The sequence below is a fragment of the Galendromus occidentalis genome, unplaced genomic scaffold (genome assembly GCF_000255335.2).
Source record: "Galendromus occidentalis unplaced genomic scaffold, Mocc_1.1 scf7180000077483, whole genome shotgun sequence".
Taxonomy (NCBI): domain Eukaryota; kingdom Metazoa; phylum Arthropoda; class Arachnida; order Mesostigmata; family Phytoseiidae; genus Galendromus; species Galendromus occidentalis.
The window spans coordinates 402,917-429,257 of NW_003805471.1; the positions used below are offsets into that span (position 1 = coordinate 402,917).

General features: G+C 50.6%; 4 protein-coding genes across 4 annotated transcripts; 1 reads left to right on the top strand and 3 right to left on the bottom strand.

The window, feature by feature from the left end:
* Positions 1–1,165: 1,165 nt before the first annotated feature.
* LOC100904374 (cullin-1) lies at positions 1,166–4,310 on the bottom strand. The gene is made up of 7 exons (XM_029112083.1): positions 4,044–4,310; positions 3,764–3,952; positions 3,493–3,660; positions 3,279–3,405; positions 2,932–3,177; positions 1,990–2,833; positions 1,166–1,768 (listed from the first exon to the last, which is right to left on the bottom strand). Exons 1-7 carry the CDS (start codon positions 4,308–4,310, stop codon positions 1,459–1,461), a joined length of 2,151 nt encoding a protein of 716 aa, XP_028967916.1. The 3' UTR covers positions 1,166–1,458.
* Positions 4,311–5,557: 1,247 nt separating this feature from the next.
* LOC100909089 (mitochondrial 2-oxoglutarate/malate carrier protein) lies at positions 5,558–7,977 on the bottom strand. Its single transcript, XM_003745387.2, has 5 exons — positions 7,915–7,977; positions 7,454–7,555; positions 6,907–7,142; positions 6,360–6,811; positions 5,558–6,282 (listed from the first exon to the last, which is right to left on the bottom strand). The coding sequence occupies exons 2-5, from the start codon at positions 7,519–7,521 to the stop codon at positions 6,106–6,108; spliced, it is 933 nt and encodes a 310-aa protein (XP_003745435.1). The 5' UTR covers positions 7,522–7,555; positions 7,915–7,977; the 3' UTR covers positions 5,558–6,105.
* Positions 7,978–10,053: 2,076 nt separating this feature from the next.
* LOC100904519 (golgin subfamily A member 2) lies at positions 10,054–13,829 on the top strand. Its single transcript, XM_029112070.1, has 12 exons — positions 10,054–10,107; positions 10,478–10,601; positions 10,708–11,227; positions 11,320–11,578; positions 11,655–11,801; positions 11,902–12,243; positions 12,344–12,562; positions 12,660–12,855; positions 12,958–13,050; positions 13,162–13,315; positions 13,393–13,531; positions 13,625–13,829. Exons 1-12 carry the CDS (start codon positions 10,054–10,056, stop codon positions 13,745–13,747), a joined length of 2,370 nt encoding a protein of 789 aa, XP_028967903.1. The 3' UTR covers positions 13,748–13,829.
* Positions 13,830–13,999: 170 nt separating this feature from the next.
* LOC100904667 (serine/threonine-protein kinase D6PKL2-like) lies at positions 14,000–14,887 on the bottom strand. Its single transcript, XM_003745438.1, has one exon. The coding sequence runs from the start codon at positions 14,885–14,887 to the stop codon at positions 14,000–14,002; it is 888 nt and encodes a 295-aa protein (XP_003745486.1).
* Positions 14,888–26,341: the final 11,454 nt, after the last annotated feature.

Sequence of the window (26,341 nt, forward strand, 5' to 3'; positions counted from 1 at the left end):
AAAGCACCCACAGATGAAACTAGATATGATTTATTATAAGTTTTCGACAACAGCCAGTTGCCCTCACGCTCGTATCTGCATCGTTCCACGAGAATTCATCCAAAAAGCTTACCCACGAGAGCTCGAAGATTCCTTCGCTTTCATTGGGTACACTAGATTCTCCCTCGACACGTTCACGGAGAAATTCTGAATTGAAGCCTCATGATATATACAATTCCTCTCATCCGAGTATTTCGTCTCACGGTTCTATTTCATGGTCGAATAGTTTTCGCGCGTCCTGCTCGCCTGACTCTGAGTGTGATCGCCGACTGACTGACTGACTGACGAGCGTACGAAGACGGTCAGTCCCGGAAGCCTCCGAGAACGGAGTCGCGACCCGGTTCTCCAAATTCCGGCCTCCCTCCCTGTTTCCCCTTTTACCCCAGACCGAATGCACGCTTCATAGTTTCGCGATCACCTCTATCATCGAGCGAGCCTGCTGGGATGGCCCGAAGTCAGCCTCGGCGGTCGGTACAAAGCCCTAACCGTTGCCGCTCCAAGTATACACATGAAGTCTATACCGCGATCTCTTCTCTGCCGGAATCTCGGTATCCCTCATCATCGCTGAGAAAAGCCACAGGGGTCTCATTCCGGAAGAAAGGCGCGTTTCTGTCTTTCATCTCGGAAAGTACAGGCTTTGGTACCTGTGTCGAGCCCCGAATCGCGAATCTGTCTCGACGAGGAGACAAGATCCGACTACAATGAGACAAAAAACTGATCACTCGCATCGATTCTATAAAAAGGTTTCTCCGAATTCTCACAATGGCTCAAAAATATTACTACATGAAGCGACCGAGGCATATCCCGATCTCGCCCAGTCTCGCTATCAATGCACTCATATGAAACAGTCTATCACCCCCGTCCGGACTCCGAGAATAAAAAGAACGTTTAATTCCCTTTGAAAACAGGCCTTCCTGCAACAGCCAGTCCCTGGAGTCGTCTGCAGCGATGATCAGAGCCCGCCATCCTGATCCTCTGATGGAGCTTGCAGACCCGGGGCTGATAGGGCAACGAACGGCTAATGTGATTAGCCCAGAAGATATTCGGCCGAAAAGCAAACATTGGTCTTACTGAATCGCGCAAGAACCCCCCAATCGAGAGATCGTGTTTCTAAATCGGTGAGTCATTTCAGCTAGATCGAATCTGTTCTATCTCGCCATCGAGCCTCACGCTGCAAATCCGTCCCGCGATCTCACGGTGGGATCTCCCGAAATTGGGTGGCTGGGTTGGATGGTGGGTGGTTGGCTTGCAGACGGGCAGGCAGGCATCGTATAGTCAAACTTGTGGTGCGTCTCCGCTCTCATGAATTCGTACAAAACTCCGAAAACCCCTTCGATGCCAAATGTTTCATTGAGTGATACATTAAAAAAGCAGCTAGAGCTCCTGAAAGCGCCCGAATTCCCCGGCTGGCTCAGCGATCTAGGCCAAGTAGTTGTATGTATCTCTCTGACCTTCCACTCTGGCCAAGTACTCCTTCTCGATGAGAAGATCGATACATTTCTTTATCGTTTGCACCATGGGCTTGAATCTCGAACTCAGCTGTTCTAGCACCTCGACGATCAATTGTTGATGGTGGTAGACTTTCCGCATTTTCATGATGCGCACAATTGCGGCTTGTATGAGGACCATCCGGTTTTCTTCAAGGTTCTTGTGCGTCTGTTCTTGTTCTGTCTTCGTCTCGGTCTTCATCGGCTGATTGATGTTTACTCGGTACTTCTTGCTCTTGTAGCTGAAAAGTTAGTTCCGTCGTGAGTCTAGACTCTAGAGTGTGGAGCTCGAAGCCCGAGGAGACATACATAATCGGAGCCCGCCTATGGTTGATCATGAAGCGGTATACAATCTCGCCCCGTCATCCTGTGAAATACGCATTCGGCGTGACGCATGACTTATGTGCGAGCCGACTCCCTGTAAACATAATACGAGCGACTGGTCATCTCTTGTGAGACTTACGTTTCGTTGACGGTGAGCTCACTTTGAGGGCCAATGTTGGCGTCGTCGGAATTGGAACTATTGAAGAGTTTCATCTTGACAAGGCTTTGAGCGATCTGATTGACGTGTTCCGTCTTCATGCCTGTCCCCTCCTGGATTTGTTGCACGGTCAATGAAAAGCTATTGTTGAACAACAAAAGCACCCCCATCTGGAACGTTGACGCTTGCAGAATGAGCTTCTTCGCGAAGCAATTGGCGTTCAATTCGCCTTTGCTCATCTGATACAGCCACGTGAGTTTGCGACCCGAATGCTGATTGGAATAGAATGCAGTAAATCGCTGCAGACTTCGTTCCAGAGCGTGGGGTAAAGTGAACTCCAGGGTTTGATGGAACGGCCATGAGCCCGAACTGAGCACTTGGATGCTGAAATCCATGCCGAGCGACTCGTGGGTGTCCTCGAGATGTCGTTTGAAAACATCGTTCAGCTCCTTCGACACCGTGATGTCTTGGAACATGCGCTGGAGTTTTGAGGTGTATTCGAACCCGCAGGCGGCCTTGAGCTTCGTCAACATCGACGCTTCAGCATCATCGCTCGCTGACATGTGAGACACGAGCCTTTTTGCCAACATTTTACAGTAGAAACGCTGGAAAACGTCCTTGTCCTCGACGTATTTGAACACAATCATAACTTGATTCAGGGCATCTTCGACTTCCGCCTCTTCGGGGTTCCTGTTGCTCTTCTTCAATAACATATCGCAGTACCGAGCCAGTAGTTCCGGGCTCTTTGAGCTAGACTGTGCTTGTTTCGTCTGGTGGTTGTTGTTGATGAACTTCCCGCAAGCTTTATCCAAAGCCGCCACGAATCCTGCAAGCATACTCGTTTGTATGAGCGTGGATTGGGATCTTTGTGCAGTCCAATCAAGCTAGACCGTTGAAATCGGTCACTCGGGAGGAATGACTCACCAGCGTCATTTTTGAATGAAGTCTCGACGAGGAGCGAATATTTCTTATGAACATCAAGAATCGCTGCCACGTATTGCTTTGGTTCTGCGTCGCTTCCGCAGGCTTCGAGAGCTGCCTGTCCCTGGTCGGTGATGTGTCGCTCGAGGTGCGCTCTCAGGATGGTGAGACCGTCCTGAACTCTGGCGACCAATTTGAACATGCGGCTGAGATCTTCATTCTTTTCGTTTGTGAGGAGAGTTTTGAATTCTGGAATCAAGAGAATTTGGGCCATGAGTGCTCCGTTGTCAATAGCATCCGGAGGGTTGCCACTCATGGAAATTCCCAGACGGAATGTAGCTCTTCCTCACCCATGTGGAAGGCTTCGAGATGCTTCTCGATTAGGACTCGCTCGCATGTTTTCGCCAGCGAAAGTAAAGTTGTTTCGTGTAGGTAATGATAAACGCGGTCCTGCTCCTCAGCAAGCTTGGTCTCTGCTTTTTTCAAGTACTCGGTGACGGGGTTTGCTCTGAGGAAATCGACGCTCTCTCGGGTGTAGAAACGCCGTGTCTCTTCCAAGAATGGGTTCTCGAATGCTTCCCGGTAAACTGTCAGGTTGGGACCGCGTATTTGGGGATTCTCCTCGTTGAGACCCAACTCAACGTAACAATTTATCACACCGGAGATCAGTCGTGTAGAAACACACTCTCCATTGCGTTCCCGCTCGATCAACCGAAGAACGGACGCGGTGACCTGTGCAATAATTGTTCAGAAATTATTTCGAGCTCTTGCTCTCCAATGTGTTCCATCAATTACTGGCATCGATGGCTTCAAGCTGCTTGTTCCGGCTACTCACCACTTGATGCAGCGGGGCGAAGAAGTACTCCCGCCAGCTGACGAGAGCCAGCTGGTAGATCTCAAAGACATCACGCTTGCCATCGCATTCCCTCTTTACCCAATGCCGGTTCAGATACGAGCATATACCGTCGAGAACCCGTGACGAAAATTGATATTCTTCCCACTGTAGTGTGTAGAATTTGAGAACCTGAAGCGAGAACGTAGGTTGGTAGAATGATGTCTCCATGATAATCACTGTATTTAGACAAAGAAGCAAAGACGGAAGCAAGTCAACCTACCTCTTCATCCATTAGTCCTTCACCGTTCTTCAGCAGATCTTTGAGATAATTGGTCAGAAAGTCCCTCAATCGCTCGTAGAGACATTGGCCGACGAACTGAGCTCCGGATGGAGTCGCGGCAGCGGTCCGTCTTGGACTAACGATTGGTATGGGCGCTATGTGTATGGTTGCCGCAGGTGGGATGATTTCTTGTCTATGACTCGAGTGCACCAGAGTACAGTAGTCGTATACGTGAGTGTACAATTGCATGAAGCGTTTCTTTTTCATTGAAACGTTCTTCTTGATATACACCTGGAATCCAAAATCGGAGTGTATCGATTTGGGTTGATATCATGATGGCGCTTTCCGGGGAGTTGCAAAAAACTGGATAATCCTCGGAGCTCCGAATTCTCCCTTCGGAATGGAATACTATCATCGCTGCGACGCAATGAACGCATCTTGCAAGAACGCCTCGATAATGGCAGCTGCCTACAATCTACGCGTCTGTGACCTGCTGTTCGATTAAAGAACCTGCGCCACCACGAAGTGCTCGAAAGCAGATGTCGCATCTCATCACATCAATATAGAGATCATTACTTTTCAGTATCGTATTCCCTGCGTCAGAACACACTTCCGATTCCGAAGGGGTCCTCACTACGATTCCAGCGAGTTTTGATCGAGCCCTTTCAGTTTCCAGGACTAAGTTTCCAGCACGAATCCGCTCCGGTCGGATGAGCTCTCACACCGTCGAACGCGAATCAGTCAAAATCTAATTACCTCTTCGATTCCGTGGCGGAGATCGTCCCAAATGTGATCGAGGTCGATCTGCCTCGGATTGTGGTTTGAGGCCATATTGGATGAGTCTCGAAAGTTAGACGTGTTGGAGACCTGGTGAACACCGATGGCGGTCTCTGGGCCTAACCTCCGAAGAGAATTCTTCCTACGCGGAATATTGGCGGTTTCCGAGAAGCTAGTTTTTCCCTGTCAGGTTGAAGATGTTGTCTCTCTTTCGCTGGAGCTAGCTGTTGGTCCGGTGATGATGTTGAAGGCAGGGAAACGACGACCGCCAGATGAACGCATTCCCGAGGAATATTTACATCGAGCATGACCGCTAAATTCGAAAATCGCTCAAAATTCGCGCTTCTCTCCCCGGTCTTGCAACAACCAAAGCCCTGACATGAGCAGGACAAATGACCGCGATTTCGGGTTGATCGCGAACCATGCAGCGTCGAGATTCTCTTTAGAATAAACGACCTCGGATCGCGCGACTCGCCTCTCAGTCAGCCTTGCTCCCTCACCTCAGCTATTCTAGTCGACGAACTTCCGTGGTTTCTCTTCGAACACAATTTCATGTCATGAGCCTTCAATTCCGTTTTGTCATGCCCTGAGAATTGGCAGAACGCACCATGAGGTCGACGAAACGCGTTCCCGCACAAGCTCGTCCGCCGAGAAATCCCCGAACACGGAGTCCGTGGGCATCGAATCGAGCCATTGCGATGGTATGTCAGCGACCGCGAATGTTCAGTACACGATCCTTTCTGTGTTGCAAAAAAAAGGGCTCAAAACTTTATTACTGTCTTTTCCATCATTTCGCGGCCATTCTTCATGCATATCTGCCCGCATCGCCCACGCTCATCCAATTATGGTCTATCGCCGCTCTAAGTGCGACAGCATGGATTCCGTCTTGGACCTATATGAGTCGGGATGAGGTTATGAAGCTCGATATGCACAGGTCAAGTTCACTTAGAAAATCGGCCCGAGTTCCTTTCGATGAATACTTCGAGCAAATCCCCTCGCCCGAGTCCCGAACTTACACGTATGGCACGGCAGCCCCAATCGGCTATCGAGCCATTGACTCAGATGAAAGACTTGAGAGGAACGGGCTCCTACAACAATTACTAGTATTGTGCCAAATATGGATAGATTTCATAAAAAAATATGAGGAATATAGCAGACGTCGTATGTATAACGATCTAAACCCTAAAACGAATCGCCGAGTCACTCTACAAGGTTTGAAAAGACCCGTATGAGTTCCGTCCCTCGAAGCGTGAGCGAGAACCAGTGAAATTTCCGACAGGCCTCATCAGATTGAAGCTGTCGTCTTGCTTACACCGAGAACATGTACAAAGTATGCGCTGTTCATTTGTTCCAAGAAGATGAAGGTCAACACGGTGTGAGGACCCAAGCGCGCATAGTACGGCAGGAATCCTTTCCATAAGGCGAAGATACCCTCCGTCTTGATGACTTTGGAAAGCACGTCCTGGAAGAAATGCCGTCAGAAAAAAACTATCCACGATCGATCATTCACGACGATTCTCAGATCGGGGAGAGACCTACTAAGGCTCCGGTGTACTGCGGTTTGCCGTCAATGGTCTTCATGTTCTGGATCCGGGTTTTTGCGATGTCGACGGGCATGGATACAGCCGTTGTGACTAGCCCAGAGATCATCGCTGCTGCAGTGTGGCAACCGATGTTATCTGCGACGATTTCGCGGGAAAGTAGGAACTCCTTTGCTTGCGAATAAGAAGCCAGTTGAGCGCCATTGACGATGACGGCCCTTCCCATCGTCGGTCCACAGCCTCTCCAGAGAGTCAATACTCCTTCTTCACGAGAGATGCGTATAATCGCATCGAAAACATTCCTATAACCACGCCGTTCGGCTGGTGGGAGCCGACCATCCGTCGTCATACGGACCAGTGCAACTTCAGCCGGAGTGCCAACGAAGGCACCGACTGCCCCGGCGAACATGGCCATGGCGGCTTTCGTCAGAAAGTTCGGCTTAGAGTTCCCTGGGGGATGGATAAGTTGGATAATATGGACAAGTTGCTGTCAATGGCACGCATCACCAAGTATCGGAAGTAATAATTACCCTCCCGCAACTCACCGGATACGTATTCAAAGAGCGATGTGTAAACTCCCATTCTGACAGTGGTATACGACGCTTGTCTGAGCAGTCCGGCGCTCAAGCCTTTATACAATCCGGAGAAACCCTCCTGCTTGAATATGGACTTGGCCGCAGCCGCTGTCGAGGTATATTGTCTCGCTTTACCGCCCTCCCCGCTCAGCTGCATCCGATTCTTTATGAGATCCATCGGTTGCACGAAGAGAGTCGCACCCATTCTGGAAATCAGACTCGCGCTTGAGAACCTTCATCGAGCCCACGGCGTTGACTCCAGTGCCAGCAGATCGACTTCTTCCACAATGCTGTCCCTCGTTCGAAAGCGTGTGTCAACTGTGACCCCGAGCGGCCCCAGATATATTTATAACACCAGTCGAGTAAATAGCAGGTCGCTCGATGTATCATCTCGAGAAATTTCAAAGTTGGCGCCGAGAGATACGATGTGGGCTCGTCCGGTCATCCGCGCAAGGTACATTGGGGCCCGGAGGGAGTAATCATGCTCGCATATCCGGCTCCCGTGCTATCCACTCACCCAGCGACTCCTCCGAAGACAAACTTGATAGTGTTTGGGATCGTTTTCGGTACATCTTGAGACGACATCGTCGACAGTCCTCCACGGTATACAAGGAGAGAACTGCAAGTCAGATCAATGATGAGCTCATGGGGCAAAGGATGATCAGCAGGAGATCGCGCGGATTCCCGAGCCGGACCGGATTGACTTTCAGCCAGGATAGGCTTCCCTCTGATAGATACCGTCACTCTCATTCTCATCACCCGATTTTACTCCTAAATCAGTGAGCCCCTACATCGATTGCTTATATGATAGTCCGTCAAGGCTCCCGTCATTTTCAAGCCGAATACGACGACGACGTTCAGAACTGCTCCGCAATCCTGCGAGGGCCCCCTCCGAGAGTCGCGTGTCGCGTCCGTAGCCGGAAATCTTGTCCCGGCTGCTTCCTGAGCACTGGTTCAAACGTGAGACGGCCTACTTACAATGATTATGATCAACGTTCCAGAAACTGGTCTTCCGTCGACTTTTGGAACCTTCAAAGTGTAAATGGCAACATCGGCTGCGGCTGAGCGCATGCTCTCGAGCGAGGGCTGAACGTTGGAGTTTACCACTTTTGGCACACCGGCATGGACGAAGGTCCGAATGTGCGAGAGGTTTCTCCAGGTTAATTCAAAGCCGTTCAGATCTCCGTGACGGACCTGCGCTCTAGGTCTCTCGAGAGGATTTCGCGAGGCATCTCTGACTGTCATCCCACTTGATTTGAATTGGCGCCGTCCGAGCTGCCGCCGCGAGAGTAGGAGCGAAAGGAAGAGGAGAAGGGGATTGGAATTTGGAATTCCCGTCTGTTCCGCGGGTAGGGTCGCCGCCGGTGAACTCTCAGACAGAAGACGACAGGCGACAGGCGACTCACACAGACTGGTACTCGAACAGTTTTTCCGGCAGCTGAGTTCGTTGCCGAAAGATTGGAGTATTTGGGCAAAGCTCGTGATTTTGCGGCTGAGGGTCTCGGAGATCTCGGTCGTCACTGAGGAACTCGGCCGTTCCGATGACGACGGTACTTTCCTGACTTCAAGGGTCTTCAGCTTTTTCTAGGAAGACTCTGCTGGCTATCTGATAGAGGGCTGTATCAGACGGCTATAGAAACGGAGCGGGCGCTTCCAGAGTTTGTTTGATCCTCGCTAGCTCCGATGTAGAGATTCGGAGGAGGAACGGAGTAATCGTTCCGGAATGAACTAGAATTGAGTAGAGCTCTGGGACATATCAGTAGTCAGGAGTGCCCCGGAGCTATTTCCCGCATCCGGGCGATTCTGCGGGATACGGAGGTTTCCGTAATGTCTCCCGTAAGATAGGAGAGCACACTTTATGTTCTGGGGTGGGGGCCGATGCGGAGGCTCGCTATCTACTTGCGAGAGATGACGGTTGGGATTCTCGATCGTCAGTGCCACGCCCCGCCGATGCCACCGATTCGTCTCTCGGATAAGTGATCATAGCGTGGACGAGAAACGTGATCGACAACGAGATGATAAACCGTCTTGCCTCGCTGAGAGCTCCGATTGATTGACGAGGGCGGGTAGTGTTCTTGACAAATGGCTGGGAAAAGGTTTTTGAGGTCCCGCATGATGGGATACCAGAATCGGAAGCCGAAGAATATCGATGAGCACCGGAGAATACCTTGGCGATATCGCAGCTCTCCCCGTCTTTGCTTAGCCGCTCGAGAGAGGAGAGTAGTTTGTGTGACGACATTTGCCCATTGGTAAGAGGGAAAGGAGCTCCAGAAACTCGAAGGGAGTTCGGAGCTCGAGGCTCCAATGGAGGAGCTCACATAGAACATAGAGCCTTCGGACGCTCAATCGAGTTCACGAAAATCATTTCCAGATACTCATGTTTGATCGAGGGAGAACTCTCCCCCAGTTGGTGATCCTGGCGATTTTGATCTGATGGTCGATCTGAAGAACGCTTCCGAGCGATGACGACTCCATCCGGTCAAGCTTCTTGAACTACTTGACGCTCAAGCTCGTTCGAATCAAGCGAATACCGCCTGTACTATCCATGGGCGGTAGAAATAGCGTCACGTCCACGGTTGGATAACTGAGCTGTTCCCATGCAGTGAACCTCGAAATTCAAAGCGTATGAGAAATGTCCGGTTTCGGGGGCCCACTTGATGTCGAACGAATCTTGATGCTTCGATGCTCTCTCTGATGGAGGTCTGCAAGAATCCTTCATAGAGACCGTCCCCAATGGAGACGGTTCCAGGCGGGAGAACGGGATCGGAGAAAAAAGAAGGGGCCGCCCCGTTCCGCAAGAACTTCGTGCAAAGATCATCGACATCATCTCATCATCATCGACTCCACTGTACAGCGACATCAGTTTATTAGGGAACTTAAATCCGCGTTCGTTCTGTGCGCAGTCTTATCAATATTAGCATTCTGGAAGTCGTGCGAGACCTTCAGCTTGCTCACAAGACATAAGATTCGCACAGAAGGATCGCATAAGTGTTCAAGACGAGTTCATGTCTAGCTGGCGGCCGCCGCTGCGGAGAAGACGAAAACGGAGCAGTAGCGAATTACAGCCATCAACCGTGCCAATCTCACGGAGCTCGGCGATTTTTGGGGACCGCCAGCATGGCAACCTCTAATCAAGACCGCGAGCAGCACATCAACGAGGGTCTTCGTCGGGTAGGTTTGACAGTTTCGAATTTTGACGATGGTCTGTCTCCTTCGCTCAGTAGCGGGCCGTCAATTAGAAGCCGAATCCGCTGACAGCTCGGACAATATGATCGGACGTGCCGTGAGATTTCCTGGTGTAGAGCTGGCTGACGGCAGCAGGAGCAGTCGCTAAGCTAGGGCGGGATTCTCTGAATGGCTTGCTGCAGAATCACTTCGGCAAGGCCGAGAACGGGTGTGATTAAGAGTCCCGAGGAATAGCTCATTCTGATTGACGAATTCCACGGAACAACTTCGACTTTTTCCCTCTGTATCCCCGCTTGGTGGCAGGGAAAAAGAAACGTGAACGTTATAATGATCGAAGGATATTTTTCCCCGGAAGCTCGAGGAGTTCCAAAGGAGAAGGGTACAGGGCTCTGACGCGGGACAAATGGCTGTGCAACGTCCGCCCTCGACGGTCGCGGTGTCTCGAGACCCAAACGCTACTCCGGCGTCTCTTCCGAGTCGTGAGTACCTGAACTTTATTTGGGTCAGGTGGTCAATTGTGAGATGGTCCGTGTCTATGGAGCCGAGGAAGCAGAGTTTATGTCACGGGAGAAACCCAATTTCCAGCGTCACCGAGCTCCTCGAGCGCGAATCTCGGTGTGTCGACCAACCCCGCTCCGATAGCGGGGACTACATCGCCGAGGAGCAACCCATCTCCAGCTGGCGCCCTGACATTTCCGTTCCCGGCCAAGTTGCAAGCTCTGCTGCAATATCTGATGAGCACGCAGGCCAGCAGCGGAGCAAACTCACCGCCGACGTTGGATGAAATACAACGTCAATGCTCAGAAATTCTGAGAGAATCGGCCGCGGCGGAGGCTCAGCGGCAGGCGATGCTAGCTAGGATCCATTCCTTAGAAGAATCGCATATTCAAGCTCACAAAACCATCGACCTCCTGGTGGCTGAGAAATCGCGCTTGAAAGCATCGCTTGAAGCCCTGGATTACCAACTCTACGCGAAAACGCACGAGGTGGAAGTATATGAATCGGAAGTGCGAAGTTTGAAGGGGAGAATTACGACGACCGAAGGCCAGATGGACGCTTTACGGGCCGAGTGTGAACGTGTTCAGAGTTCCGCGACTAGCGCAAGGTAAGAATTACAGCGATGGAGGATCATCGATTGAATATTACGAGTGCGTTGTCCGAGCCTCTTCCGCCATTCTATTTTCTCAATGTTCCAAGTTCGAATGGCGCTCTCACCACCGCAGCCGAAACGGCTCATCAGAAGCAGATAGAGGATCTTCTCGAGCAACGAAAACATTCCGAGGAAAAGCTCAGCCAGTTGCTTAGAGCTTACGAACAGAAAAGATCTGCTCTGGAATCAACCGCGAAAGAGCTCTCAGTGGCTCAGGCATATATTCGGCAGTTGTCAGGCGGCAATGAGAACGCCTCGACCGTGACGACGGCGAGCAACGACGAGGTGAGGGGACTCTGCTTCAGTGTAGGGGTCTCAGCCCTGGATCTCAGCTCTATACATCTCTTGACCTTTTCGTCTCATCGATTCGAAACTTTTCAAGCTTGACGCCCTACGGGAGGAATTGCGGACCGCCACCAGCGAGAAGAGCGCGGCAGAGCTCATCTCGCGAAATCTCGAAGCGAGCAACCGGGGACTTCAGGACCGTATCGCCAAACTATCTCATGAGCTGCAATTGCTCCAGCAGACGGTGCGAACTTCAGTGCCAAGTGGACAGGGAGGACATCCAATTCAATTCTACTGTCGGACACTATCAAACACGTTCCTTCATTGCCTGTCTTTCCATCTAGGCAAGTCACTCAATCCCAGCGCCCGTGGAGGGCCCCCCAGCCGAATCTGGCGGAATCGTTTCCCGTGAGAAAATTTCGGTCGAGACGCAATGCGAATCCCACCGTGATTTCGGTGACGAGAGGCGGAAGATCGACGCTGAAGAGAACGTCATGAAGATGCAGCTGGAGGCTTCCCAACGGTTGGCAGAGCAATATTATCAGGAACTAGCAAGCTTGCGGTCTCAGATGGCTGTCACCGGTGAACAGCTTCAAAAAGCTAAACTCGATTCTAGTCGAGCCTGTCTTCAGAATCGCGAGCTGAAAAGTCAACTCGAGGAGCTTCAAGATGTGTTCGTTAGACTGGTAAGGACAGATTCCTGGCACGGGCGTGTTCGAGCTTTCCCCCGAAAGTATCACTCCAAGCATTCGATCGCGACTCGACGAGACTCGCTCCGTCTTTCAGAGTAATGAAAAACTGGATCTCACAGAACAGCTCGACGCTGAGAAGCATCGAGCACTTCATTTAGAGAACGAAGTTCGCCGAGCGAAGATCCCCACGACAGCTCACCAATCCCAGTCGAATGAGTCTCAAACGGTGGCGCAATGGGCGGAACGATACGAGAATCTTGAGAAACAACACGCTGCGTGTCAAAGAGTTATCGCGGAGCTGCAGTCGAAGATTGTGAGTAATAGTAGTCCAAATATGCTCATGTATCCTCGTCAGCCCGGTCTGATCGGTTGGAAGAGACTGCGTACGAATGCGAAGTCCGGAATTTCAGCCGCCGAACAATTGCCGTCCGAGTGAACAATTGAGCAGTATCGCAGAGCCCAAAGCTCAGAACGATTCACCGAGTGAGTCGATCTCCGAATACGAGTTCGTCGAGCAGACGCCGGAGCACTCAGTGAGGGCAGCCGGCGATCACGATTTGGATACAGATGATTTGTCCACATCGAGTAGAGAGTCGACCTCGAAACGTGAGTTGTTCGGAGGATTCCGCAAGCTCAATATCCTCTTGTGCCAGATGAGCTGCCCCATGAGGTATAACTGAGCAGAGATCTAATCGAGCTTGAAACCAGATGCCCGCGATTCCGAGAAGAATACTTCGATCTGCAAGGACGAGCTCCTAGCGAAATTCAGAGGAGCTCTCCAGAGAATCGAGACTTTGGAAGGTGAGCCGATGAAATTCAAGTAGACATATCGAGGACATTTCGATGATTGAGCAGATTCTGCTGCGTAGCTGTAAGTCGACGTGAACCAGCCTCGATGGTAATTCTTTTCAGGACAGAAGAGTTTCCTGGAGCATCAGGTGGTTCAACTCCAGATGGAGACAGACACTATATCCGATTACATACAGCTTTATCAGCAACAACGAGCTGCGCTCAACAGACGGCAGTTGGATAAGGAAGCCCAGATGAATCAGCTCATTTCAGATCGGTAAGAAATCGTTGAGAAATTTCCCTGTCGGTCACCAGGAGTCCGTCGGCATCTTCTACGACTACCTTGCTTTCCAGAGAGGAGTTGCGGAAGAAGGTGAGCCAACTTCAGGCGCTTGTGGGTAGACTGGTTCCCGCACCACCGAAGGAGAATGTCTCGGATCCGCGGACTGCCGCTTCCTTCGGCGACACGGACAGCTCACAGATGAACAGAGAGGTACGCGGTAGTTCCGTCCGTGCTCATCGCTGGGTATATACGGCCCCGGCGCTAGCCTCGAGAGATGACGCTCAAGGGTCGCTTGAATTCCAGGTTTTGACGCGAGAGATATTCAGTACTCTCGAAGATATTAGTCAGGCATCAGCTTCGGTATCCTTCGATGGATTCAAGTGTACCTCCTGCCACGGGTGCCAGGGGAAACTGATTTCTCTGTAGTCACGAGTCATCTGGAGCGCGCACAAATTTTTGTCGAGAATTTCGAGTGTTGAAGAACTAAATAAGATTCGTATCTGAGAAAACGAATGACGAGACTCTTGCATCCGATGCATCCGAGCGAGTGCTTGCAGACAAGAGCATCGAATCCAAATATAGCTTCGTCAATCAGTAGATAGAAGCTTGCAGACCTTCTGCCACACAGGAGGCATATACCGAAATTATACAAAGCGGTGCTGATTGCTAAGAACATGCTTAATCTTGCGTGGCTGTCTGACCGTTGGAATGATCGCGCCCAGACAGCGCGGATGAGTCCGAACAGTCTCCAAGTAGTGAAGAAGTTGTAGGGGATGCGATAATTTCTGATTCAGCCGCGATCAGATGATGCCAATCGTAGCCAATGAAGAATGGATGATTGCGCAGAAGATCGAAATCGCCGTGACGGGCACCCAATCTGCTCTCGGGCTCCTCTTGTAGTAACTCCGTGATGAAGCTCTTCGTTGCCATGGCCAAGCCAGCGTCGACACGAACTTTGACATTGGCTGCCAATCGATGCCTGTCTCCTTCGCTGAGATCCTCCAGGTCGACTCCATTGTTTCTCAGATGCATAGCCAGGGGCGTGAATTTGTGATTTATCGCGTATAAAACTATTCCGTACGACCACCAATCAGCGGCTTTGTTATAGCTCCTTCGGGCAAGCATCTCCGGAGCCATAAAGGCCAGGGAACCGGTTCGCCGCCTGCGAAGAGTCGCGACAGCACTCGAACTGAAATCACCTAGCAAGCAGCTGTGTCCTCTAGACAGGAGTACGTTCGAACAGGTTATCTCTCTGTGCATGATTCCAACGGCATGCATCGTGTGAAGAACCGACGCCAGCTCAGCGAATACTTTCTTCAAAGCTCGACGCTCGAAGGTGACTCCATGACGAATCAGATCATCGAGGGATCGGAAGGGTACATATTGCACCACGTAGCATAGATATCTTTCAGTCTCGAAGCTCGCGTAGAGATTCGTCACATTTGGGTGGCTGGACAATGCTTTCCAAACATTCAGTTCACGCCTCAGCCGTATGTTCTTCGCAGCACGTTTTCTCGTTCGTCTCTCATTACACTTCAGAACTGACAGCTTGCCCGAATGAGACATCCTTATCAGATAGCAGTCCGAACTTTTCTTGCTGGGGAGCTTCTCTTGAATTTCAAACTCCACGTTACTGCTGGGCACCGATCCGCCGACCCGTGGATTGGCCCAGATCGAAGCTGGGTCGATATCGCCGAGAATCTCCTTGATTCCCTGTTTACCAAGTAGGCGAGCGGCGAACCGGCACCAATTGCAGCAAGCTCTCCGTCTAGGTCGTCTGTTCGTGTCCTGCTCTGGAGATAGATGGCTAGAGTCGTATTCATTCGTATTGAAGCTGCTGGAATCATCAGACGGGGAGGAGTCCCTGTCGGAAGTGAGGCTCCGAGTTCTTTGTAACCATTGTCGCATAACCTCCGTCAGAACCGGCCCTTTCTACAATTATGAGAAATGTCGGTCGATAGCAACTTCATTATCATCTGAGCAGACCACTGGTCCTCAATGCTGTGCACATCGGAAGCTTGTTAATGACTCCGCGACTCCGGAAAATGGGAGTGCTCAGTGCCCGACGAGGAGGACGCAGTTTTCCGAGATGGGCGCTCGCGTTCGAATCCGGGAGAGGCGCATTATCGCCGTGTGTAGAGTCGATTGTTCTAAACGTACTCACAATTATGTGTCACGGAAGACTGCTGAACTCCCTCGAAATCTGTAAATTAGTCCCTCTCGTCAGCAGAAGCTCTTGTCTCTGGCATTGCTATGTAAGGTCGCCGCGCCGTAACTTTCAACAAACATGTGTCGGGCTCTGTTGTGAGCGAAGGATAATAAAAGCAAATTGGCCCGCTGGGTGTCCGCAGTCGGCACTCAGGCAGGCACAAGAAAATTCATTTTTCGAAACAGCAGGGGCGGATGTGGCGAATTCCTAAATCGGAAATTACCGTCAAATGTTGAGTTGCAAAAGCGGAAAACATATCGCTGAAAGGAGGCCGGCGAACTTCGATCTGACCGCTCGAGCTATTCAGGAGACTTTCTCACGTCGGAACGAGAGTCAGATGGGCTCCATGCAGGAAAACTCGACACATGGCCGTCCCCGCATGCTTGAGCCCCGGTCGGAGACCTCTGAGATCAGACAGTGGGACTTATCCCGAGTCGCGGGGGCTCAGGACAATGGGATCCTGATATTTTGGCGCTGGAAGATGCCCTCAACCCTCAATTGCTTCCATCTGCGCAGCGGCCTGGATCGGGGTCATCGGCGAGAGCTCCTGTGTGACAGTCCCAGAGAAAGGGGCCGAGCTAGCAATCAATGCCAGACGACTCTCTTGGCGCAAGCCTCTAGAATTGAGGGTGGGCTCGACTTGCGAAGCATGAGTGATCGAGGCTGGACCACAACGAGGGCCCTTGGTGTACAGAAAAAATCAGTGACGCTGCCGATCATAATAAATTGAAAGCGTACACGGAAACGTAGTTTCAGAAGTTTCCACGGAGGAGCTCGAGACGCAAAAAGTGACGTATATCCGCGGTATCCCTCAGAGACTCGAGCCTACTCCCTTGAAGAAGCTCCTTACAAGAGTGCCGCCGTGGAACTTCTGTAGAGGACACGGGACTCAGTCAGGATCAAGATTACCCCCTTCAAATTGGGGCACTGATTCAAATCACCGAGGTCGGAGGACTCGTGCCTCTCCTGTTCTGAGGCGCCCTCCGATCATGTTCAGGAAATTGCTTATCCAAGCACCCCCGTGGACGATGTAAGAGCTTCCCTGGAATATCTGTCCGAAGTCTCCTCAGCTCCCCGAGCCACTGCGATTGAGGTCGGGATTGAATTCAGCTTCATCTCCCGAGAGGCTCCTCTCGTGACACGGGTTGTACATACTTTGATCGGCTCATTAGGAACTGACTTCTCGGATCGCGAGTTAGCTCAAACGTTGCATGAATGACTTATGGATCCCATCAGTCTTGGAGCGAGGTCCGATACGTCAGAGAAATTTGAGTGTCATCAGTCGTAGAACATGATAATATGTACTTTGGGGCGATCAGAGTTTCCTCAAAGCGATGGGGACGAGACCTCCTTGAGTGAATAGTTCCTCGAGCGGGAAATGGATCCCGCTGAGCGGGAAACCGGCTCGCTCCTTTCTGGAATGCCGGGGAACCCATTGGGAAAAAATCATTGTGTCGTGAAAAAAATCGGAGTCGAGAGACAATTCCGGAACCTCCTTCCAAGGAACTCTCTTCTAGATTACGGGCTGAGGGGAATGCCCGCACGAGGAGACCCCCTCGCTCATACGAGAGCTCACTCATACGAGTCTCCAATAGTGATCCCCTTCTCTTAGCTCCCCGGAGCTTCGAGGAACTTCTACAAGTTTCGACACGAGAACGACAATAGTAATCGAATCACCACGTTCCTGGAATATCTGAAGCCAGATACCCGATAGAGACCGAGAGTTTTCAGGGAAGGATCATCCGAATCGTAGATTATGAAGATTGCAGACGACAGACGGTGTGACAAGAGATGCGTGTATCTCCGCGACCCCTGATCAGCGGAATGAGATAATTCGAGAATGAGTGGTCTCGAGCGAAGTTGCTCTGATCCATGTTTCCCAGGCATGCTACGGGAATCCGGTGAACTTCGGTGCAACACAGAGCCCCTTCGAATCTGGGGCCGTGGCCTTTGTTAATATCGCGGCATTCTTCAACCTCCAGAGTCAGCCTGCGCGTGATGGAGCGGTGAGCCCCTTCATTTCTTGGATCACCAGTCACGACCGAGAGCATCGAAGTCGTTCACGGGTAGCGGGAATGAGTCGTTCACTTCTCACACGACTTGCCCTAAGCCCTAGAATGTGCTATTGCCGAACGATTTCGGCTCGAAGAGAGAGTGACTTCTCAATTGTTATTGGTTTGAGCGTCGCGAATGCTTTCTTATAGTGGTGATCAACCATGACCTGACGTCCTCAGAACTCAGAATGGAATGAAATGACGTCCTCTGAACTCCCCGCTCTCGATCAAGCCGGCACGACAACAGATGCCTGCATAGGATGCGTCTGAGCGGACGCATGAGAATAATGTAACTGGCGGGTTGACGGTGAAATCGGGGATGCTACTTCACGCTCAAGGTTATATCGAAAAACAACACAAAAAACGGGGACGCGTTTTCTCAATTCGCGCATCGAGAACTTTTTCTTCGACGTTTGCTGGTAATTATTGTCCCTCGGCGTTCCTCAAGACCGACTCTCGGTCCCGGTCGCTGGAGCCGCGGCAAAAAACAACTTTCTCTTGAGGTTCGGGGAAAGTCACCGATCGCTCCCGCGGAAAATCGCGCCGGATGTGCTGTGGATCATGATGATTCGTCTCCGCCCATGACACTCTGTTTGCGAACCATACAACGAGCAAAAACAATTCGTCGAAATCACCGTCCCTGGGTATAACAAATGATGTCACCAACAGAAGTATTGCAGTCGTGGAATCTTCCCCCTACTCGGTTAGAGTGGATGCGAATCCAGATTCCACTCCACGCCTTCGGAGATGTGGAAACTCTTTCCCCAGCAAGCAAAAACAGAGCAGATAGCAAAGGGACGGATATCCGTCCTCTCAACTACGACAGGTACCACAATGACAGCATAGTCGGAGGACGAGGTATCCATTGCAGTCTACTGCTTCCTCGAATGCACGGGAGGAACGGCTCGGGGAATTCAGAATCAGGAACTAACCAGCGTACCTCCCTGGAAATTCCGAAACGTCCGAAGACGAAACCATGGCTGGATAGAAGAGTGCCGGAAATTTTCTGGGAGCAGAACAACAATCGTGATGGAGGATGCCGGGTATCGGCTCCCCGGAATGAAGCTCATATTGCTCGAGGGTACCCTGGAAAGGAAACATCAGGCAAACTCCCATAGAGCTCCGAGATCTTATGTCTCAAAATATGCTTTGCTTCGGGAGGATCGGTCAAATTAGTAATGGCCACAGAAAAAACCTAGGCGATCGTTAAGGTCGATGGGATGAGTCAGGCAATCCGAAGGATTACTCAGGGAAGGATGATGAAGCGAATGTATACTATCTTTGAGTGCTGTGGGAATGTCTCTGGGATCGATTTCGGAGTCGGGGTAAACAATTGAGCTCACTCAAAGATATCGATATTATTGGCATCAAGCTCGCTGGGAGACTTGTAGCAAGGAGCGCTCGTCGCGTGGACGAGGCTAAATTATCCACAGAAGATCGTTGAATACTCTGATTACAGTACTGGCCGTCTATGAGAGCATCTCTCCGAGCAACGAGTCTGACTTCAGATCGTAGTCATTATGAATCTTCTTTGAGTCCATGTATGATTTAGAAAATAGATCCTCCATCCTCACTATTCGGCGGGAGAAATACTTTTCGAATTCTCTGCATCTTCCTCCAATGCTCCCAGATGAAGTACGATGTATGTGTACAAAATACGGAGACCTTGAGACGCAAGATGCTCGTGAGAGATGTCCCGCTAGGATCCGGGGCGAAGAACCCTTGAAAGAGACGTGGAGCTACTTCCAATGTCTCATTGGATTGAAAAGTCCCTTCATAGCGGGTCTGTCTCTCATCAGTGCCCCATTCCGGAGATGGGTGTGCGAGTGAGCAAGGTAACTGCTCGCCTGAGAGGATGATATTACCCCGAGCCCTCGATTACTCGCTCTTCAATCTCCGCCCCCCCCCTATCCACGGATATCCTTCTATGGACTATACGATTTTCATTTTCCCCCCAATGCGAATGTAATCGCCTTTTATCGATCCACTGACTGAACATCAGATTTCCCTTGATCGTGGCTAGACTTGATCCATGCTTCCGGTCAATGAATTCCATCATCGTTAGAGGAGTGGCAGGAGCTTTCCCGGGAGGAGAAGGAAGTCGACACCACGACACGAGTTTCTCGCATTTGAGAAGACTCATAAGATTCCATCCTAGAAACGAATCACATTGTTCTCCGCTAAATGGCGACTCCTTCATCCGGTCGGCCTCCCCCACGATAAGCCTGGATGGCTCGACTGCACTGCAGCTTCTCGAAAAAACTCGGAATAGAGTGTCCCTTGGATTTTCAAGATCCGACTCCGGAGAACGATCAATTCAGAGCGAGAAGACGCTCCATTCCGACAGCCGGAATTCGCCCATGGAAGAGCACTCTCTCCGAGTGATTCCATGCCTCAGCACGATCCGTGGCTTATAAGTATAAAGGGGTATGAATGCCGGTACGTACGCAAAGCAGCGATGGGTCAAGGACTCACAGTGTTGAGACGTCATTTTCAAGCGGGGGTCTCATCGGAGCTTCGACTTCTCCACGAGCCGATTCATAGATCTCCGTATATTCATCTCTCGCTCTATTATTGGGTCTCGCTCATGAGGGTGTATGTATGCGGGTATGTCTGCCCGATTCATATAAGCACAGGTCAATAATTCACGCCCGGTCGTGCAGTAATATCGCCGTACTCGAAGATCAGAAGTTTCGCTCGCAAAGAGCCGGTGTAGCTCACTCGTGCGCTGTGCTCAGACGCCCTGTTCTTCGGTGGTATCACTCACCGGATTTCTTCTTTCTGGTTTTCCTTTCCCCTCGTTTTACTGTTTGCGGGAGGAGCAACTCTCGCCGCGCGATGGACTTGCGGTGCCAAAACGACAAACGAATCCAAATTTCATTTCACAAGAAACATGCGTCTCGTTGTTGTGACATCATAAAGTTTCCCAGTTTTATAGCACCGATACCGCTGGCGATGCGACTCGGATATCTTCCCCGATCCGTGTCTCTTTATCTCACCTAATGACTTACAGTGGGACGAAAAGTTAGTTTCAAGTGTGAGTGTTCCTCTCCGGTATCGACCCGTGATCTCCGGACGCAACATCGACGTAAGACTCCTTATACTTCTGAGTAGTTTACGCACTGAGTCTATCCCAAGGATTAAAGTCCATTGAAATCGGTCTCGAGCATGAGGTTTCGTTGCCTCCGCTGGGCGCCCCGAGGTCTGGCAATGATTGGGAAAATCTAATTTATTCCTCTTAGGACTAACTCCGCCCCGAATCACATGGATAATCCACATTCGCGGTCAGATATTCTAGCTTTGAGTTCCCTTTCCTTGTGGGAAAACAGCGATGCGTAAACAAGCGCGAAGTCTACCGCACCCGGGACTCCTCTTCTCAGAAACCAGGCAGCTTAGACGTCACATTCGGAGAGGCAGTAACTTCGAGGGCAGCTCCAATCGAAGAGAAGATGCATCTGCGAATGGTCGACGTTTTTATCCGAGCAGACAAGCAGTCGAAAGTCTGAACCCCCACCCATCTCACTTATCAGTAATGTCTTATCAGTGTCATCAGTCATCAGAGACCACATACCTAACCCCGACGATGGTTGCGATGGTATATTGAAAATAAGTTTCGTGGAGCTGGCTCTCGGGGCTGGAACAGCTCAGGAATGCCATTCGATATCTTCTGGCAGTCATCGAGCGAAATTTCGAGTCCTGATCTATTTCAGAACGAAGGTGTGAGAATCGATTAGGTGGGGGCGCGGACTCCCAGATTACAGCGGATGCATTTACACTCTGTTTGCCTGCCGGACCCGGGAGATTGATACGGAACGCGAGGTCTACGAGATTCCTTGTTCCCTGGGGGTGTTCCTACTTCATGCGGTCGATTAGCGGCAGAGATTCGTGTTTCTGAGGAACTTCCTCTCCGACGATTCTTCCACACCGGATATGGGGACTGGAAGTTGTACTAGGGTGCTAGAATCTCGATGCCGAATGTTTCTGACGGCATCGCCGGTCGAAGGGAAATCCCTAGACTATGTTGTGAATCTGACGGTGCGGAACCAACTATTTATCTCTGTCCAATTCTGCGTAAATTCGTCGCCTTAACGGGTACGGAACCTCTTTGGTCATGGAAACGTATCTGAGAAGTTCCACAGAAATTGCCTCGGATTTCCATTGAGTCTACGACTACTTCGACGAATTAAAATAGTATTTCGTTATCGGGTGTGAGACCAACACAGATAATTTTTCACTAGGAGAGTCAAATCCGCACAGAGCGAACGCGGCGAGTCCAACATCCGATGCCAGGTATTTTCTCCGACGTATTGAGTAACCAGGATACTCAATAGGACCCGATGCTTTCTTCACGACAGTTAATTCACGTCAGTGCAGGGGTGATTCAATGATGGGAGACAATGGGTCGCGTGAATGAAGCTAGAACAACAAGGTGACAATCAATGTATCATACAGCTGCGCTCGGATATCTTCTACACTAGGTCAATGATTGATCGCGGAATAGATCCCCCTCAAGAGAGGGAGAGGCATTTTCATATCTAGAAGGAAAGCCCGAAGTCACCCCAGTGATGAAATAGAAGCCCTGTATAGGAACGAGAGAGATTTTTTTCTACATCTCGCCGATGTAGATACACAGATACATACCTATGAAAGGTATGTATGTACATTAGAATGAGCAGAGAGGAAATCGGAGTCTTGGATTTTCCCTGGAATATTCTAGCTGAACGCGGACCAAGATCGACGGCTGGTCTTGTCTCGGTCGACGGCATGATCGTGTAAATGCTCGCGCGGACTAGAGAAGCGAGATAATGTGCTCGACGAGGAGAGGTTTTTCTGAAGTTGTTCTCCAACTTTAGAAGGGCGTTCGTTCATTCGAAGCGTCTCGGCGGCCAATGTCCATGACCTCAGATTTTTCTGGCAAGCGCAAATCTTCCAACATTGGAATGGTGGTCCCGACTTGCATCGTAGATGTCGTCATGTAATATTCCGTAATTCGCCACGAGAGTCCGGCTCCTAATTTTCGCTGGCCTTCTGTAGTTAAAAGATTCCCCACTATCCATCGGATTTGCTCATCTAGCGGACCCGATATCCGTATCTTATTCGAAAAAGGGCCGCTCGCCCAAACATATATTCTTTTGCGGTATGAATGCAAAATCGGGGGTAATGCACATCTCCTGTAGGAGCTCGGATTCTTCCCAACCCTGCCATGAGAGCCGAAGACCCGGAGGGCTAGCTCGGAATGTCTGGACTCTAAACCATTTTCAACGGAGCTCTGTCGTATGAAACCCGGGAACAGATAGACGAAGCATGGGAGCGCAGAGGCGCGTATATCCTTCTCGAAAACCAATCAGGAGAGTTCCTAAATCTCGGACAGGTCATATCTATCCAATTCGAAAGAGCGAAGACGGAGGTGCGCATCGACGAGGGAATCGCCTCTGGCGAGTTTCCCCCGTCGTGTCGCCGTAAGGTGTGGGAAACGCAGAAATAAGGATTTTGCAATCAGATCTATCTTCATCGAAATTCGGAAATCAAATCGTCCGAAATTCAGGAGCTTCACCAATGAGATTAGGAGCATACTCATCTTGATTTGTTTCCCGATAATGTCTGCTATCCTGCTTAGAGCTCTGTGTGCCCGCTCAGAGGAAGAACCCACGGATACTTCCCCGATTCAGCTATTTCCCACAGTGGATTTGGCATGCGGATCCGATTCGATGCCGGAAGAATTTTCGGACATGATTGAGATAGTTCCGAACATGATTATGAGTAGAAGATGTTTCTAGACTTGGTCCTCAGAAGTTTCTACCTATGCAGCCGATATGGAAGAACATCCAGAACATCGGATCGGCATTGCTCGGTAGCCAGATCGCCCATCGTTCGCAAAGAAATTCGAGAATGCTACTCGAACCCATATTTCGCAAATCGATCCCGCTATGGGGACACTATGCAAGACATCGGCAAGCACCCGAGAAAAGAATTTTCTGATGGTCGTCGGCGCTGGGTACTCACGGTCGAATACTCGAGGTACAGAACGCGGACCGGAGATGGCAGAATTTTCTTGATGGTTCTGTCTATCTTTTCCCTTCCTGCTTCCCGCCTCCCGTCGCTCTACGGTGTCCAAGAGCAGAACATTCCACCTCAAGTCTATGAATGGAATGAGCTCGGTGCCTCTCTCCACGCTTTGATCTCAATGAGCCGCCTCATCATTTAGGCGAAAGATCCTACCGTTTAGGGCTTCTCTGAATCACTGTATGTGTATCATTGAGCATCGTCCCGGATGCTGCAGCAATGATCTGTTTCAATCTCCCACGGTATTCGGCCGTGCTTATCTACTAGCGGGAGGCGTGCTCACGGAGTTTGCGAGTAATACCCCGAGCGAACGGAGATCGCATTGATGTCTCCTAGTTAACGGGAACATGGGTGATGTCCACTAGAATCCTCACGATGCCACCAGCCCTCAATTTCTCGGAGTTAAACTCAGAGCTCTTATCATATATCAAGCGGTCGAGCCCCGATTTACGAATTCAATCCGTTCCAGAGGACGATTCGAAAATGGTAATCTACGTGAATCGACTCATGATTCCCCGTAGGATCGCGCAGAAAATCATTCGTGTATCGAGTCCTGCTTTCTAAGTCGAGGCGACTTCTCTAGAGATATATTATCGTGAATCGGGGTCGGACCGTACATCATGTGTGTACGATAATTGGCTTCTGATTTTCGGGGCGAGTCTTTCGTCGCTGACTGCCCTGTCCAGCTCGCTTCCCGTAGCGCTAAGTCCGCACAAAGCAGTCCGGTCAGCGTCCTCCTTGATCCGAGCGAACAAATATCACGATCACACTTATCTGGTGGCTCCACCCGTTGAATCCAGCGGGACGGTCAGTGCAGACGGCTCTCACCGGAAGAACGTCGATTTATAACGAGGATTTTTGTCGACTATTTATAGAGAGCCCGAGCCACTGACTGCGGCGTCACGCAAACCGAGAAAGTGATTTATCAATGAATCCAGTGATCGCAAGCAGTCGCTTTCTAAACCTTCATGATAAGACGAAGTCGAGGAATACGTCTGTCGGTACGACATTAATCGGCGCTATCGAGTCGTCGACCAGTCAATGATAACATCAGAGTCGTATAGAAAATTCTAGAGCGGATAATTGGAACGATGAATGGACCACCGACGAGATCTGGTCGCTCACCGATCATCTCCGCGATGAGCCGTCTCAAGGTCCTGAACACTTGACTGCGAGACTAAGCATCGATAATCACCCCTTTCGATTGCTGCATTGTCTTGTACTGTGATCCTGAGGGAGGGGAGCCACGCGCGGAAACCCCTAACGATGCGGAAGATACCCTCCGGATCGATCCCCTCTGTAATTCATTCCGTTGACATCTGCAAGCGCCTCACTCTAGTTTCCACGGACGGCTCCTTCAGCTCTTCGAGCTGACTAGGACTCGTATCATTCGTGAAGAATAGAGGAACTTACACGGGACACGCCCTTCGGATTTGTTTTCGCCCACGAACATCCCAGAAGGAGCTCCATCTCGATTTGCGTCAGGATAGGGACTCTCCGAGCGTAGAGACTCACGCGAGCCATCCAATCCTAACTCCAGTGAACATTGTAAGGCCCGCTCTTCGTAGGCATTTCCGCTTGATTGAGCGAGAGGAGTTCGCGAACGATACCGCGTCTACGATACGCTCGAATCGAACGCATCGGGGAAATACGGACCTTCGAAGCACAGAATCTGTCTACTGGGGAAAGATTTCGCGCTTTTCGATGACACGGTGCTCAGGAGAACTCGCAGAAAGACGCGTCACGAATCAGAGATGGAAGATGGCGAAATGGAACCGCTTTGTTGGTTCGCTATCATTTCCATTACGTTTTTTTACGCGATTCACGGACCGCCTCCTCGTTCAGGAAAAGCCCTCATTCCGCAATGAGGCCTTCCGTTCCCCGGATCCGATAAGTGTTTGATGTTTTTCGATCAAATGTGGAGCGAATAACCGAAAAACCTCGACAGGAATCGCACGGATTCAATTGAGTGGTCAATCGGCGGGACTTTCGGGCAGGCGTGCACAAATAGTCGAAATATATATGTATAACTATGTCCGATGACGCTGGAAAGCACTGTAAAGAGCTCAATGCACGCTCTCCATTCAGCGAAAAACGGCGTCTCCACTCCACTGCAAGTATCACAAAAGCGGTAGGAATGATCCGACGCGACGTGAAGTTTTATGATGTCTACAATTCACATCGTTTCGTGCAGATAGAGCGGAAATTTCTGCGGGAGAGACAACAAGAGGACCCAGTGGCAACGGCAAACACCTGGTCCATCCGATGTGCGAGAATCTCTTAGTTTTATCAGTGATTCGTTGATGTGTGTCCCAAAGTGAGACTATCCGAATTCGAGCGAGGACCTCGTGCGACAGTTATACCCACAAGCTCATAGGAACTTGCGACCCAACGTAGTTTTGCACCCGTTCACTTTTCGGATCGGTTAGCGCACTGATCTGGAACGATTCGTTCTGAAGCAGGTTTTCATGAGAGATAATTTTCTGTCGGAACTCCGCCCGTCTTAAGTCTTGACGTTTTCGAGAAATCAGTGAAAGGTGCCGCCGAATGATATAGATAGCGCTTGTCGACCCATCTCGAACGAGCGGAGGCAGACACACAGAAGCGTGAAGCAGTCGCCGCAACGGAAGTCACAGAAGTTGATTCTGAGCAAAGTCGCGTGTCTTAAGTCCGGAGGGAGCGAAACAGCCGATT

What these genes read in the sequence shown, in the direction of transcription:
- LOC100904374 (XM_029112083.1), bottom strand. Translation starts at nt 4,310, where the DNA reads ATGAAAAAGAAACGCTTCATGCAATTGTACACTCACGTATACGACTAC. An exon ending in AAGGACTAATGGATGAAGAG is followed by an intron (nt 3,953 to 4,043) that starts GTAGGTTGACTT and finishes TTCTCGCTTCAG; the next exon opens with GTTCTCAAATTCTACACACT. An exon ending in ACCGGGAAGCATTCGAGAAC is followed by an intron (nt 3,406 to 3,492) that starts CCATTCTTGGAA and finishes TACTTGAAAAAA; the next exon opens with GCAGAGACCAAGCTTGCTGA.
- LOC100909089 (XM_003745387.2), bottom strand. Translation starts at nt 7,521, where the DNA reads ATGTCGTCTCAAGATGTACCGAAAACGATCCCAAACACTATCAAGTTT. An exon ending in GCTCTTTGAATACGTATCCG is followed by an intron (nt 6,812 to 6,906) that starts GTGAGTTGCGGG and finishes TCCATCCCCCAG; the next exon opens with GGAACTCTAAGCCGAACTTT. An exon ending in CGCAGTACACCGGAGCCTTA is followed by an intron (nt 6,283 to 6,359) that starts GTAGGTCTCTCC and finishes CATTTCTTCCAG; the next exon opens with GACGTGCTTTCCAAAGTCAT.
- LOC100904519 (XM_029112070.1), top strand. Translation starts at nt 10,054, where the DNA reads ATGGCAACCTCTAATCAAGACCGCGAGCAGCACATCAACGAGGGTCTT. An exon ending in TCCGGCGTCTCTTCCGAGTC is followed by an intron (nt 10,602 to 10,707) that starts GTGAGTACCTGA and finishes CCCAATTTCCAG; the next exon opens with CGTCACCGAGCTCCTCGAGC. An exon ending in TGAGGGGACTCTGCTTCAGT is followed by an intron (nt 11,579 to 11,654) that starts GTAGGGGTCTCA and finishes AAACTTTTCAAG; the next exon opens with CTTGACGCCCTACGGGAGGA.
- LOC100904667 (XM_003745438.1), bottom strand. Translation starts at nt 14,887, where the DNA reads ATGTCTCATTCGGGCAAGCTGTCAGTTCTGAAGTGTAATGAGAGACGA.